This window comes from Pan paniscus, chromosome 9, assembly GCF_029289425.2.
Source record: "Pan paniscus chromosome 9, NHGRI_mPanPan1-v2.0_pri, whole genome shotgun sequence".
Lineage (NCBI taxonomy): Eukaryota > Metazoa > Chordata > Mammalia > Primates > Hominidae > Pan > Pan paniscus.
Genome location: NC_073258.2, coordinates 13013365 through 13029401, shown reverse-complemented (window position 1 = coordinate 13029401; position 16037 = coordinate 13013365). Strand labels below are relative to the sequence as shown.

General features: G+C 45.2%; 1 protein-coding gene across 28 annotated transcripts in view; it reads left to right on the top strand.

Moving 5' to 3' along the window:
• IRAG1 (inositol 1,4,5-triphosphate receptor associated 1) overlaps window positions 1–15851 on the top strand; it is a 158456-nt gene extending 142605 nt beyond the window's left edge. For all 28 annotated transcript variants that reach the window (XM_055094110.2, XM_055094109.2, XM_055094113.2 and 25 more), the window contains 3 exons: window positions 6952–7071; window positions 8349–8483; window positions 12365–15851. In XM_055094110.2, coding sequence (XP_054950085.1) covers window positions 6952–7071; window positions 8349–8483; window positions 12365–12608 — 499 coding nt within the window. In that variant the 3' untranslated portion in view covers window positions 12609–15851. The remainder of the gene's footprint in view (window positions 1–6951; window positions 7072–8348; window positions 8484–12364) is intronic.
• Window positions 15852–16037: the final 186 nt, after the last annotated feature.

Genomic DNA, 16037 nt, shown 5'->3' with positions numbered 1-16037 from the left:
TCAGCAATTAATCACCAAGGGCCAGGCACATAGAATGTACTCAAGGAGCTTGCAGTCTAGCGGGAAAGACAGATGGGAAGCAGCCTATTATAATACAACATGATGGGTGGGATCGTAAGGAAGTGTAGGTTGCTAAGGGAATGATGCGCAGAAAATGAGCACCTAACCTGATTTTGGTGTAAGGTTGGGGGAACTGGGGAAGTGGGGGGAAGAGAGAGCTTAGAAAATGATTCCCCTTGGCTGGGCAGTGGCTCACGCCTGTAACCCCAGCACTTTGGGAGGCCAAGGCAAGTGGATGACTTGAGCTCAAGAGTTGAAGACCAGCCTGGGCAATATAACGAAAGCCCCATCTCTACAAAAAATATAAAAATTAGCCAGGCATGGTGGCGTCCACCTGTAGTCCCAGCTACTCGGGAGGCTGAGGTGGGAGGATGGCTTGACCCCAGCCGGGAGAAGTTTCAGTGAGCTGAGATTGCACCACTGCACTGCAGCCTGGAGCCTGAGCGACAGAACCAGACCCTGTCTCAAAAAACAAAAAAAAAAGTTTCCCTCTAGGAACTTACTTTTAAAGTAAAAATCTAAAGGGTGCATAATCAACTAGGTGAACAGGAGGTTAACAACATTCCAGGCTTTGTCCATGTGACAAAGTATGGAGTATTCAAGGAATGATGATAATGATAATGATGACAATGGTAATTACTGTTGACTATTTACAGCACTGATGACAATGGTAATTACCGTTAACTATTTACTGCACTGATGACAATGGTAATTACTGTTAACTATTTACTGCACTGATGACAATGGTAATTACTGTTAACTACTGCACTGATGACAATGGTAATTACTGTTAACTATTTGCTGCACCTCGCTTTATGCCAAGTGCTTTGCTAATTGCTTTGTATTAATAATCTCAGTTAATCCTCACAGTAATTCCATGAGGTAGGTATACTATTAATATCTCTGTTTTATAGATGAGGAAACTGAAGCTCAGAGAAATCGTCACTTGCCTGAGGTTACACAGCTGGTAGATAGCAGAGCACATGCCCTTACCCTTTTAATAGACCGCCCAACTGGAAGAACAAAACGAAGTTCAGTGTGACCATAGAGAAGAGGATGAATTTAAGAGCTATTTTTGAAAGAGCCTGGTGACCGGTTGGGCATGGAGTGGAGAACAGAGTCGGGGTGAGAGACAGGGTGTGTGTGGAACCGTTCACAGAGGGATCAGCAAAACCAGGATGTAGATGATGCACAGGGTTAGTGTCAAAAAGGGGTTATTATGTTAATGTATCACAGAGCAATTTTAACTCTGAATCTCTAAAAATAACCATGTTTCTATACTCTTGAAGCACCCAGGGTAAAGTCCTTAAAGATTTCATAGGACACTAAATTTGTACAGTAAGCAACTCCCCTTTGCTGATGGTATCTTGGAGTGAATTCCTCCCTCCCCCCCACCCACCCCAATAAACTTGTGGTGGACCCCAGGTATCTAGGACTGAGTAACACGGAGTAAGGAAGCTTGGGTTCCCTGGGCTGGGCTTGTCAGAGGGAACCATGGCAGTGGGGGTGACTTGGAAATATTGCTGAGCCCAAGAAGATATGCCGATCACAAAGGATAGTAGCCACTTTCAAATATTGTTTACCATGTGGGAAAAGTTGAATCTAATATACCTGCCTGTCCAAAAATATACTTTGACTAAATAGTTCTTCACATTACTGACAGCTGAGCACAATGACAAACATTTTTGACCTGGTGCACGTGTGAGAATAATGAGCCTCATTTTCATGAATCATCCCAGAAAGAAAGCACATAGGATTTCAGGCAGGGGACAGATGCCAAGATCCATGAGCCTTCAGGCCAGAAATCCCTAGGGTGGGCACAGGCTGTGCTCAGCTCCAGTTTATAGCCATGATTACAGATTCGTTTAGTCCAACCCAAACACTGGGTTCTCAGGAAATAACCATTTACAGAGAGGACTTGTGCCTTTTACAACATTCCTAGGTAGGGACTGGATAAGTCATAGTGAAACCGATGCAACTTGACAGGCACTTAAAGGCACCTACTGTATGCCAGGCACTATTCTGACCCAAACACAGTCCTTCTTCCTGTGATTACAGTCATATGCAGGTATCTAAAACATACATCAATGCCTCCCTGTGAGTCATGCTGTCACAGAGGTGCGGTGGCAGCATAAAGGGAGAGAGAGGGCCAGGTGTGGTGGCTCATGCCTGTAACCCCAGCACTTTGGGAGGCCGAGGCAGGTGGATCACTTGAGGCCAGGAGTTCGAGACCAGCCTGGCCAACATGGTGAAACCCCATTTCTACTAAAAATGCAAATATTAGCCAGGCGTGATGGTGCACGCCTGTAATCTCAGCTACTTGGGAGGCTGAGGCAGGAGAATCGCTTGAACCTGGGAGGTGGAGGTTGCAGTGAGCCAAGATCATGCCACTGCACTCCAGCCTGAGTGGCAGAGCGGGACCCTGTCTCAAGGAAAAAAAAAAAAAAAAAGGAGAGATCAACTTTAACCAGAGGGTGTGGGGGAGGGGAGAACACCAGCAAAAGTTTCACAGAGGAGAAGGCATTTGAGCTTAGTCTTAAAGATGCTTAGAGAGAAACTTCCAGTTAGAGAAGATATTTAGGAAACTACAAGCTCAGTTTAGAGGTCAGGAGAGAACAGCAAACATTTTACATGTTGTGTTTCCCCCACTTGCCACCCTACCCGCAACCCCTCCACTCCCCCCTACCCGCCCTCCACACACACACAGTAAACAAAGGCCCTCCCAGCCACTTACACTGTAGACAAGCAGCCTTGAAAATAGGGGCAGCATGGAAGCCATGGTCCAGCCTGAGGGCAGGAAGGGCTTCACTCAGCAGAGTGAAAGGAAGAGACTTCTATTGAAAGAAAGGCAGGGGGGTTCATGGAGGGCTTCTATTGAAAGAAAGGTGGGGGTTCATGGAGGGCTTCTATTGAAAGAAAGGTGGGGGTTCATGGAGGGCTTCTATTGAAAGAAAGGTGGGGGTTCATGGAGGGCTTCTATTGAAAGAAAAGCGGGGGTTCATGGAGGGCTGGAAAGTCCATCTTGACACGCAGGTAGAAGACCAAGGTGAGAGTCCCAGCACCAATAATGTGAATTTAGGCAAGTCACTTAATCAACCTGAGCTTGGGTTTCTTATCTGTGAAATGGGATAATACCCCACCTAGGTGGCAGATAGTGCAGTCAGAAGAATGGGCACATATCAGACTGCACAGGGTAAAATTTGAGCTCTACCACACACTGGTTGTATGATCTTGGGCTGGTCCCGAGATCATACACATTCTCTCACTTGATCTTTCCAATGATAAGAAGAGCTAAAAGTTAACTTATTTATCAGGCTCTGTTCTAACATCTCATTTAAGGCTCACAAATGACCCAAGAAGGTATTACTGTTCTCTGTTTGACAGATATGAAATCACTTGAAATGCGATTCTCATGCCTCAGCCTACTTTTTGAGCCTTGGTTTCCTCATCTGTCAAACAGAGAACACTAATACCTTCTTGGGTCATTTGTGAGCCTTAAATGAGATGTTAGACCACAGCCTGACACATATAAGTTAATGTTTAGCTCTTCTTATCATTGGAAAGATCAAGTGAGAGAATGTATATGAGAGCCCTATAGGGGAGCTGAAATGAACAGAAGATCTGCATGTAAAAGAGTCGATGAAATGGGCTTCCTGGCCCTGCTAGGGAAAAGTTTTCCTCTCTAGAGATCAGTGACCCATGGACAATGAGAGCTTTGTTTACAGTCACTTATCTGCAAAATTCTAAGGTGCATAATGTGTGATGACACACAATAGACATGCACCTGAGAAAGTTCCTAAAGCCATTTTATGAAAATGTAATGTTAATTTACCATACCTTAAATTAGTTCACATTTAGGGTTCCTCTGACTCTGAAGTGTCTCAGTAATATATAACAAGTTCTCCCTTGATGATACAAATAATTGCCTGGATTTTTTATGAGTCATATTTGGAGGTAGCTCAGATTGCTCCCAAAATGTACCAATACATTTACTATATAACAATAATAATAGCAGATATAATTTGTTGAGTGCCATATTCCAGAAAGTTTATTTACATTTCTTCATTAATTCTTACACCTCCACCATCAGGTATGTATTACTATCCCCATTGTACAGTTGAGGAATCTGAAGTTCAGGAAGATTAAATAATTTGCATGTCTTGGAGCTGGTATTTGAATCCAGGTTTGCCTCAGGCGAGTTCTTTTCCTTTATACTACAGTGTCCTCCTTCACGCATGCTTAACATTAAGGAACCTCTAAGGCTGACAGTTGTATATAAATCAAAAGTCTGATACCAATATCTCATTTCATATATATATATATATATATTTTATGAAAGAATTACTTTCCCTGCCCTTGGCTGTAGCTATGTTTTTCTCCTCTTGCTCCAGTCATTTGGATAAATAGGAAACTGCACATTAGGCCAAGGTCACATGGAAGGGAGTGGATAATGTAATTTGCAAAAGGAGAAATGTTATGAATAGCTGGTATTTTTAGAGCGTTATCTTTCTTGTTCACAATGGGTTGTGGTTTCCAGCCTGACTAAATGTAAATTTTAAAAGGTCTGAGGAAAACTAAGAGATGGGAAACTGATGCCAAGAATGAGGAGAAGATACAAGGCTCACTCATAAACCCTGTCTGAGAGTTCAGGGAGGGTGGCAGCTGTGATCTTTCAGAGTCCTGGCTGGAAAGCTCTGCTCACAGTGTTGCCTTGTTGGAGGACTCCTCCATGACGACATTGCTCCCATTGGGAATCAGGACATGAAGGTGGGCTGCAGGATTTCTAGGGAAAGCATAGCCATCTGGATACTTCCTTTAAACTTGTGATCCCATACCTGCAATGATCTCCCAGCACCTCCCAGCCATCTTACCAAGATGTTCTAGTATGTCTGTTTTCCTTCTTTCTCATATAACTCTTTTACACCCCTCCTCTCTCCACAGACCTTCCTAGACCCCTCTACCTCTCACTCTCAGCAGATGACCTTGCCTTCCACTTTATAGAGAATACCTAAGCTACATTCCCATAGGAGCCCTCTCACTTTCCTTCACCAGATCTCCAGCCCAACAACTTCCTCATCATCTTACCTTTGTTACAAACAAGGAGAGATTCTCTAGTTTTCCAAGGTCTGTCCCTATTTCCTTTTGAAAAGACTGAGTTCCTTCAGGCATCCCTTTCTCTCATCCTCTACTGGATCATTTCTACCTACATTCAAATGTGCATCCTCCCTTGATCTACTTCAGCTGCACACTCTCTCCAACACACCCCTCTACTCTCCTTCCTACTCGAATTGCTGTGTCTGTGGCTTCCCCTTTCCAACCTCCCCTTCTTTACTTTAAACCTGTGCTTGGCTCCCAACATTACATAGAGGCTCCTGTTGACCTCTGTATTATCAAATCTAATAGTCATCTTGTCTGCACGCTTCAAACTCAGAAGTGTGTGGCACTGTTTACTCTTCCGCCTTGATGAGCTCTTGTCTCCTGGCTCCCAAGACTCCACCTGCTCCTAGGTTTCCTCTTACCTCTCTGGCTGCTACTTCTCAGCCTTCTCTGAAGATGCCTTCTTTTCCACCTGAGACAAGTGTGGAGTTCCTCATGACTTGGTCCTGGGTCCTCCTCTTGTCTTTCTTCATATTATCTCCCTAAGCAATCTTGTCTATCCACGTGGCTTTAAATAACATTTATGTTCTGATGACACCAGATGAATATCTCCAGCTAAAACTTCCCTGACTCACTTTGGTGAATTCAACTGTCTACTTGACATCTCCCTTTGGATACCTCACAGGCATTGCAAATGTCTCTTGTCCAAAAGTTAACTCCTGCCACACTGCCTCTTTTTAAGTTCTCAAACAACTCAGCACCTTCTGTGTCTCAGAGTCTTTACATAACCCGCATTCTCTTCCTGGAATGATCTCTCCTCTGCTTTTTTACTGAGTTTTGCTTTGTCATCCAGGCTGGAGTGCAGTGGTGCGATCTCAGCTCACTGCAACCTCTGCCTCCAGGCTCAAACGATTCTCTTGCCTCAGCCTCCCGAGTACCTGGGATTACAGGTGTGTGCCACCACACCTGGCTAATTTTTGTATTTTTAGTAGAGATGGGGTTTCACCATGTTGGCCAGGCTGGTCTCGAACTCCTGATCTCAGGTGATCCGCCCGCCTTGGCCTCCCAAAGTGCTGGGATTACAAGCATGAGCCACCACACCCAACCCTCTCCTCTGCTATTAATACATCTGACTTCTCATCCTTCAGGCCTGTGCTTCAACTTCAGCACCTCAGAGAGGCCTTTTCTAACTATTCACTCTAAACACATTCTCTCCTTGTTATTTTCTGTCACTGTACATAATTTCTTTCATAAAAGTTATTATTTGTAATTAATCACATATTTTTTCTTTCCTTTTTTGGGGCTTTTCCTTCTGCTAAGTTCCATGCTGGTAAAAACCATTTCTTTATTTTCTAATGTGCCCCCAGCACATTACAATGTGCCTGTGGCTTAGTCATGCTCAGTGGATATTTGAAAAGATGAGTGGGGGTCTTCAGGTGAAAGATAGACAACAGGAATGGAATGACCTTAAACGTGCTGGTCTGCCCCCATTTTCCTCATCTCAGTGCTGTAGATCACCCATTACAGCATCTCCTGGAATAAGAATAAACGCCAGTTTGGGAGCATGAGGAGAAGGGGAGCTGGTGAGGTATTTAATGGGCTGGGGAAAATTCATGGACTAGGACCTTTATAAAATCTTGTCTCAGGGTAGAAGGATTGGGAAAAAATCTGAAAGTTACTGAAAAAGCCTGAGTTTCCTCACTCCTAATCAGGAATCGGGCCAAAAACATGGTTTTGTTTTTAGGCCTCCACCTTTTTCTGAAATGATGCCCTGTACTTCCCTCTTCTCACTAGTGGAAAGACAAATGGGGACCCAGATTGTGAAGCCTCTGCTCCTGCGCTGACCCTGAGCTGCCTGGAGGAGCTTAGTCAGGAGACCAAGGCCAGGATGGAGGAAGAAGCCTACAGCAAGGGGTGAGTCAGACCTCAGCCACCCCAAGGGCACCTGGCAGTTCTCAGAAGATGCCTTCCCATGGGTCTTTCTTGTTTCTTAGAGGCTTTAGGGAAGTAACCAGTGGCCGCAGGACCTCCTTGCCACAGGAAGGAACTACATAGGAAAGAGCAAGACTGTTCCACAGGAAGGACAGGAGGAAGCAGGGTCAGAGGGTGTGGTTAGACAATAACGAGACTGCCCTCTTTTTAGGCAGAGAGCCACCAGAATGCCACCGCTCAGAATAGTCTGGAAATCAGGGGTCCTGGATGGGTTCCTCTTGGTGGTGCCTGAGGCTTCCTGACACGTGCTCAAAGCAGTCATGTTGCTGCCAGCAGTGCCCAGGAGCAGCTGCAGCTCTGCTTCCTAGAACTGCTTTGGTCACTCCTTCCTCCTATAAATGGAGTCTCTTCAACTTCGAACTGCCTCCTCCTCCATTTGAGCTTCAATAGCACCCATGGCCAGTTGTCAGCACTGGAGAGACCAAGTCCTGAGCAGGGCCCAAGCCTCAAGGTAGAGAATCACCTCCAACCATGTATGGTGCCCTATGCGTCTCCTGTCTCCATAGCTCATGAGGAAGACATAGCTTCCCACTGACACAGAACCCATGGGCTTCAGTGGTGGGTTTGCCCAGCCAAACTGCTAGTGTTAGACACTCAGCGTAGGACAAGTGAACAGAGTATGTTTGGGGTAATATTGATCCTGGGGGAGAAAAACCACAAGGGTTTCTCTTTGAAAGCCTGCCTTTTTCACCCACCACTGTGCTCTATCCTTGGAATGCATGGGCATGAACTCCTTCATTGGTTTCATAAACATTTACTGAGTTCCTCTCTAGATCAAGCCATGTGCCTGGCACTTGCAAAAATCATTCCAACGCCCTGTGAAATGAGTGTCACCCTCTCTCTTTTACAGATGAGAGGCTGAAGCTCCACGGTCACATGGAGAACAAATACAATCTTAGCCCTACGGAATGTTTTGTGGGTTAAGAACCCAGTCAGGAGACCCTGCGCCACATTTTTTCCCTGTCAGTTTTGTCACACTTGCACATAAACAGGAAGGATGACTGAGGAGTGAGGGGAAATGGTACTGGCATGAGCTGCCTTAGGATTCAGTGGAGCTTCCCAGCTTTTTCCTGTTTTGTGGAACCACAGGAAGCACATAATTATTGGAGGTGCTGCTCAAGTCCCCTCCCCTAGGAACTCAGGAAAGGATGCACTGCATCTGGCCTTTCCAGACTCAACTGTTCCTTTTTGCCCCCCAGATTCCAAGAAGGTCTAAAGAAGACCAAAGAACTTCAAGACCTGAAGGAGGAGGAGGAAGAACAGAAGAGTGAGAGTCCTGAGGAACCTGAAGAGGTAGAAGAAACTGAGGAAGAGGAAAAGGGCCCAAGAAGCAGGTGGGAAGCCTGTGTTTGGAGTCCTTGCCGTTGCTGAAACGGGGGTTATAATTCATCTAATTTAAATGCACAAAATCCCTGGAAATGCCAGTCCAGGGCAGCAGTGAATCTGGGGCCCCAGTGAGTAGCCAAAGAAACCAAGAGGGCACACATGTTGGGAAGGAGGTAGAGGAAATCCCAAAGAGCCAAGATAGCTAGCAATGAGAAGTTTGCAAGAGTTTGAGAGGTCAGGGGCAGTCATGGGAAGGGAGGATGGCAATCAAGAGCTCCAGGAGCTAAGGAAGGGCGAAGGGCCCTGAATGGAGTCCCTCCCAGCCCAGCCATGGTTAGCTCATTTCCCAGATGAAATTATGGGTAGCCATCCCCATGAAGAGGCCCAAGACAAAGAGAGTTGACTCGAAGCCCTGGAGTGAGTTTCTTACAAGAACAGGGACAGGGAGGACACACGGAATAGAGGGCAAACTCAGCTCAGTGGCAAAGGTGAGTCTCCAGCAGGTGCCTACCATGCTGACCAATCAAGCTTGGTCTTCACTTTAGGTTGGAAATACTTGGGGTTTTCTTTTAAAATACTTCCTATTTCAAAGGTACTTTCCCCTAAGTTGGGGGAGGAGAATATAACATGTAGATAAAGAGAATATAGACCTGTATCTTGTCCCACTTGTGGTTCCTGCCTGGCCTTTAGGATGCAGAATCGTAGAAATGACCTAATTTAGTTCCAGGGCATTCCATGCAATGAAGTATTATAGGAATGAGGTCTCAGCCCCACCTGGCCTGAATTATCCCCCAGAAGTTCATGCTTAGGGATAGGATAAACTAGCACCCATAGATGAGGTGTACTCTACCCCACAGATATAATAACCATGCCAACATTCTGGATTTTCAGGACAGCCCAATTTCATATATTCAGCTATGTTGTCTCTATTAGTATAGTTAAACCACAAGTCTTGAATTTTGATTTTTTAAAATGTAGTAATAGCCACCTTGGAAAACCTTCACCAAAATCTGTTTTTAGACCCCTGGGATATCTTGGGGTCCAGGGCAGCTCCAGACAAAATATCTAATCAGCTGCTGAAATACTATCTAATCCGGGTATGTATCTGTGCCTCATTGCTGGAAAACTCTGGAAACCACATGCATGCAACAAATAGGTAATGAAGTGAAGATTAGAAGCAAAATGGATAGGCGCACAGGAGCTATCAATAGAGCCCAGTTGGTGGAGAATTCAACTAAAGTCAGAGGTCTCAGCCCATGCCGGTCGACCCCATTGTTCAGGGGAAGAGCCGTTAGGAGAACTGGAGAAATGCTTCTCCACTGAAAACAAATCACACACTGCCTCCCCAGTGAAAGAACCTCCAAGTTTAACAATTAAAGTGCAATCCCTACTCCAAGCAACCAGATCCTGTTCTCCTTAGGCCTCTTCTCCCTCCTGAGGGTTCTCTGCTGATATTTCTCAGTCCACCACATTGCCTTCCTCCCCTTTAATGCAGTCAAGCAAAGCCCTAGACAAAAAGCCTTTCCTCTGGCACCCGTGAATACAGCAGAGACAGACTGGAACTTCTAACACTTCCAAACACTGAGAAAGAACAAAAGAGAAATAAACAGAGAGAGAGAGAGTACATGGAATATAAACAGTCTGGTTTGCAAAGCAAGGGGCTCAATGTCTTATCTAGCTAATTCAATCTCAGGCAATTGTCAGCTCCCTCCCATTTCATGAAACCCCAGGGGAAGTAAGGCTTAGCTTGGTTCCTTTCTGTCCAGCTCCTGGTCATCAGTGAGTGGCAATGGTGCCTGTAACATTTATCATGCACCTGCTCTCAAACATGATTTCTTCCCTGAAATGTTGGTACCTCACTAACAAGCAAGGTTTGAGGTTATTAAGAGTTCCATGTCCTACTTAGTGCATTTTAAAAACACTGGGTTCAGCCCAGCTGCTGATCGCTTAAGAGATTCAACATCACACATTAAAGTATTTTTGTCTGAGTCACGTATCTGTTATATATAACAATTATGTTACAAATATTGCTCTCTTGAGGATCAGTTTAACTAAACTTTGGGTGAACCCCAATATTTTAACCATATTAAAAGAGAAAGCACAGTCTTCTGACATTGAACAAGTGAGACTCATAAGGGACAAGATAAAACTTTTGTCTTTTCTCCTAACGGCTGTTCAAACCAGTTCTGTGGGGTTAAGAGGACATTTAGGTTCCTTTACTTTTCCAATAACTCTCAGGAAACAGAAGTTTACTTATCATAACCAAAAACTGACTTCTAAAGAAATTCTATTTCTAATCTATTTCTAAACTCTTTTATAGGCCAGGCATGGGTGACCAGCTAAGGTCACACAGCCAGATCTTGGTCTCTTCCTCCAGAGCCACACTTAAGAGTGGGGTTAGAGTAGGGAGAAGCCACTCTGGCACCTTGTTTTGGAGGATGGAAATACAGCCCCAAAGGCTCCATTTTAGCATCCAACTCTGTCTAAATAGAATCTAGAGAATCTACAAAGGGCTGAGAGAAAATAACCTTCTACTTCTAAACCCTGCCTTCCCAACAGTTGTGAAAATAGTCAATGATTTTCAAATCAGCGAATGTGTTCACTTTCGTGCTTTCCTTAATTGTGACTGAAATGATCTGATGGGGTTCCCGCATGGAACAGAAACCTGTCAATGTTCTCTGTGGCCCTAGCATCCAAGGCAGGCATTCTGAGCATCTGGTCCCTTTCTAAGGAGGGCATTTATTAAGTCTGTCAATCCTTTGTTAGTCATGCATTTTCTGCTACCTCAAAATTTGAGCTCTCCGCTTCTCAGCCAATGGCTTGGTCATTGTTGTGTGTGTATGAGCCTCAGGATCTTCAGAAAGCACTTCTATCACTTTCCCCACCTCCTTGGTTCAGGAATCCTCAGTATTCTCATTTTTCATATTATTTTTTAAATTGGATTAGAGGTTAAAAACATCAGGAAATCCTAGCTTAATGAAGGGGCTCAGGGCTTCTTCAGAGAGCTCTAGAATGAACTTGTCAAAGCAGGCCATCTGCCCGGTGTCTTTTTACCACACCACAGAGAGAGAGAGAGGACAAAATGAAAGACAGTTGGGAAGGAATCAAGAGGGAAAAGGGGCAAAAATGGAGAGGAAGAGAGAGATGAAAGGGATAGAGAAAGAAGTGTGGAGAGAGTGAAGGAAGAAAAGGAGGAAGAGGGAGAAATTAGAGAATAAATATTAATGAGGTTGAGATAACATCGTGAACAAACCACCCAGACGTTGCTAGAGGCTTCTAATCTTCTGCCTGCTCTTGGATGGTTTGAAGTGAACTCTTGAGGTTGATCTAGTCCCTTGTCATTTATCACTGGATATCAAGCTTCTTAGAGTATACACAGTCCTTCTACTCTGGACACAGTTAGATGTGGAACTGAGAACAATGAATTACGCATCTGAGGCAAGGGACAGGTTAGAGCTTGGAACTGATCATTAATGCAGCTAGGTGCTAAAAAGATGCATGGCCAACCAATCCTGTACCCCCGGGCTTGGGAGAGTGCAGATATCAGTAATCACCCCGTGAATAGATGAGGGCATGTATGGATGGATGATCAAACAATTAAGTAGAATGATCTAGACAAGTAGCTCTCAACTTCAAGGCTGTGGACTGGTGGAATCAAAATCACCTGGGAAAATTTAGCCAATGATTCCTGAACCATAACTTTGGATATTCTCATTCAGTATGCTTGGGGTATTTTGAACAATTGCTGCCAACCCAATCTAGGCACAGCTAAGTTTGAGAACTATTGCTCAAGACAGCATGGAAGCTATCCGCAGAGAGAACTGTGGGTCTGTGTATCATATGTGTGCCCAGTATACTAAAGCCTCTGCATATTTTTTTTCGTTGACAGCAAACTTGAAGAATTGGTCCATTTCTTACAAGTCATGTATCCCAAACTGTGTCAGCACTGGCAAGTGATCTGGATGATGGCTGCAGTGATGCTGGTCTTGACTGTTGTGCTGGGGCTCTACAATTCCTATAACTCTTGTGCAGAGCAGGCTGATGGGCCCCTTGGAAGATCCACTTGCTCGGCAGCCCAGAGGGACTCCTGGTGGAGCTCAGGACTGCAGCATGAGCAGCCTACAGAGCAGTAGGAAACCTCACACCTAGCCAGTGCCCTGCTCTGAGACACTCAGACTACCACCCTTTCCCCAAGTATAACGTCAGGCCCAAGTGTGGACACACTGCCGCCCATCCCATCAGGTCATGAGGAAGGGTTAACACTCGGCACTTCTGTGGGAGCTGTTCATACACAGTGACTTGATATTCTTGGAGGATCAACAAAACTGCCCTGGGAAAGCATCCAGTGGATGAAGAAGTCACCTTCACCAAGGAACTCTATTGGAAGGGAAAGTCTCCTGCCCCTAGCTCAGGTGGCTGGGGAGAACTAAAACACCTTCACTGGTGGTTGGGGGTAAGGAGCGGGGCATGGGGGAGGAGGAGGTAGGGGGCAGTAAAAGACTTACTCTCTTTTTTCCTCTCTGTAATTGGTTATCAGGAAGAATTTGCTTAATGACTAACACCCTAAGCATCAGACCTGGAATTTGGAGTTGCAAAGTGACTATCTTCCCATTTCCCATCTCATTTTCAATAACTTCAGCCTCCCATTCTTTCCTTTGGAATGAGAGTTTCTTTTTACAGAAGTAGGAAAGGCTTCTCAGAAAAAAAAAAAGTATAGGCTGAATTTAGCTCAGTGCTTGAAATGGGAAGATATGAATTATTATATACGCATCTGTCCACACATACACACATACTGTTGTGTACACACACACAACATGCCTGTGCACAGAGCCAACAACCCTTCAAAAGTGTGCTCTGGGTGTGTACCTCTGGATAGATAAGATGCATGCCAAGCCAACCCACAGATTTTCACTAGTGTGGGGCAGTCACCAGGCACCTGTTCAATAAGCTGTCCACATGGATTGAAGATGTTTTAAAAACACAGAAAACTCATGGCTTCAATGGCAGACTTACTAGTCTCCATTTCAAATGCCAACTCTGAGCTGCTGTACAGCACAATCTATTCCCTATTCTCTCTTTGAAAACAGTTAACCCACCTCACAGGTGAATGAGGAGAGAAGATGTGCTTTCTGCTTCAGTCTCTTACTCTGTGTGTGACCACATGCAAGAGTAAACTTGCACCTCAGTGCTTCAGTTCAAATGGGGTTTCCAACCCCAGTATAATTAGGGGTGTTTCAGAGCATCCCCAGTTATTTAGCACAACACTGAAGGAGCACATCCCCTCTCCATTTTGACTTCTCTCCCCACTTTTACAGCCACTGCCTTCATCAGTTTTGTAGAGGTTTGATTTCCATGTGGGTTTTGTTGTCATTGTTTTGCATTTTTGTTTTGTTATTGATATTGTTTGCTTTCATTGCTGAAACTCATATACGACTTACTATGAGCCAAGCACTGTTCTCAGTATTATATAGGTATGAATTCATTTAAGTCCTGAAGAAAAAGAAAACAAAATACGAAGTGGATACTACCCTTCCCATTTTCAAATAAGGAAACTGAAGCACAAAAAGAACAAGTAACTTGACAAGGACACCCCGGTAGTAAATCATGGGCCTGGAGCTCAACCCCAGGGTCGGCTGGCTCCAGAGCTGTGCTCTCCTTGACTCTTCTGATGGTCTCCTAGCTGGAAGCCTCACATTTCAGTCTCATTCCCCCAAGTGGCCCATCAGCTACTCCATCTCTGGCTCCCCAACTAAACAGTTTCTCTCATAGTGCTGGACCTCCACTCACTAGTTTTTTTTCCAGCTGTTCTTCTCTTTTCTTCAGGTCACTCTTCTCGACCAAGTGCAAAAATTATCCCCTCCATACCAGCTTTGATGACCTTCCTTCCATACTCCTCACCAGACACAACATAATAGGTCACACACTCCTCTGTGCTTTCTGGCACGTTTTAAACATTATTATTATTCACCTTTACCTATAGTATACCATGGCCTATTTATGTATCCATCTCCCCTAGCATTTTTCCTCAAAGACAAGAACCATGTCTTACCCATCTCTTGGGTAAGTGCCTAGCATGGTGGCTGACGCTTGGGAGGGTGTCATTAAATGTTGCTCAAAAGAACAAGCAAACATTTAAGGTGGTGGAGAGCAGCCTGGGGACAGCTGACATGCTGCATGCTTCTCAGTACCAGCACCATCACCACCATCACAATGCAAAAAGCAACATCTTTCTTAACCTCAGCTTATTCTGTTTCTCAGTCTACTCTGTGAGAGAGCAGGAATGAGACCAGACTAGCAACACCATTGCCAAGCTCAAGGACTGGGCTCAATGCAGTCACTTCTTCAGAGAGACCCCCCCACCCCAAGCATGCCCCACTTTAAAATAGCATGTTTATTGAAGGGGGCATCCTTTACAGTAGCTAGAAAATGACTGAGGCCCAAGCCAGAGTTGATCAAGGATGTGCCATTAAGGTAAAGAGTTACAGAGCAGGGCAGAGGGACTCTGGGGGCAGAAGTGGATGATTTGCCCGGCCTCTTCCAGGGGGTCTGGATACAACTGAAGGAGCTTTAGCTACATGAGGCCCTCAGAGCCAAAGACAGGATGCAAATAGAGTTCTAGAGAGTGGCCGTGGAAGCAGAACTCCAGGTGGGGAATGTTCAATCTCTGCCTCCCTTAAAGCAGGGCCAGGCTCAGCTGGCCCCATTGTTCACTTGGTCACAAGTTTCCTAGCTTTGTTTCTGGATGAGTCAAAGGCCAGGAAGGCAGTTATGGAGAGCTCCTGCACCTCCAGCTGCCCCACAGAAAAGCCGGCAAGAGTACTTCCAGGCACAGGCCCTCTCCCACCCTATTCCATTTGTAAGCAAGGGAGGTCGAGGAAAAGGACATCTCCAAAAGGGAGCATAAGAATAGCCATATATACAGGGGCTGAAAAAGTGCTCATGAGTCCATCTTTTCTGGAAAGCAAAGACCAGCCTGAAGCAGTGGGAGCTGCTGCCCAAGCGGTAGTGAACTGGAGAGAAACAGGCCCTGGATTTTCAGTGAGGATGTGGATCTGAAGAGTCCCCCAAATGCCTCTGAAGTCTGACATCTCTGCTTAGCCCTAGGAGTCTGGTTCCCTGCCTTCAGTTGCAGAGTGATGTGTTTGTGTCATTGTTGATGTCACCTCCTAAAAAGACCTTCACTTTCTGGCTGCCACAAAGCCATATGTGTTGCTCCCCATATACAGCCTGACAGAGTAAATGGAGAGGAAGTGCTGGATTTGTGTATCACTGGCTATCAGTTCCTCATGTTGTTAAGCCTCACACAGGTGTGCTAGCATTGAACTGTAGAGTGTCACATACCTGAGTTTGAAAATAAAAGCACATTTCCAAACCTCTGGCAGCAGCCAAACGCCTCCTCATTTTATGGAGTTGAATTACAGTCTTACCCCAACCCAGAATTAGATGCCTTTGGATATATTAGTGCATTCCAGAACCAAGTCAGAGGTCCCCAACCCTTGGTCGTTATACTATGGGCTACCTCACAGGGGCTGGATCAGTTCCTCCTCTTCCCTTCCCCATTC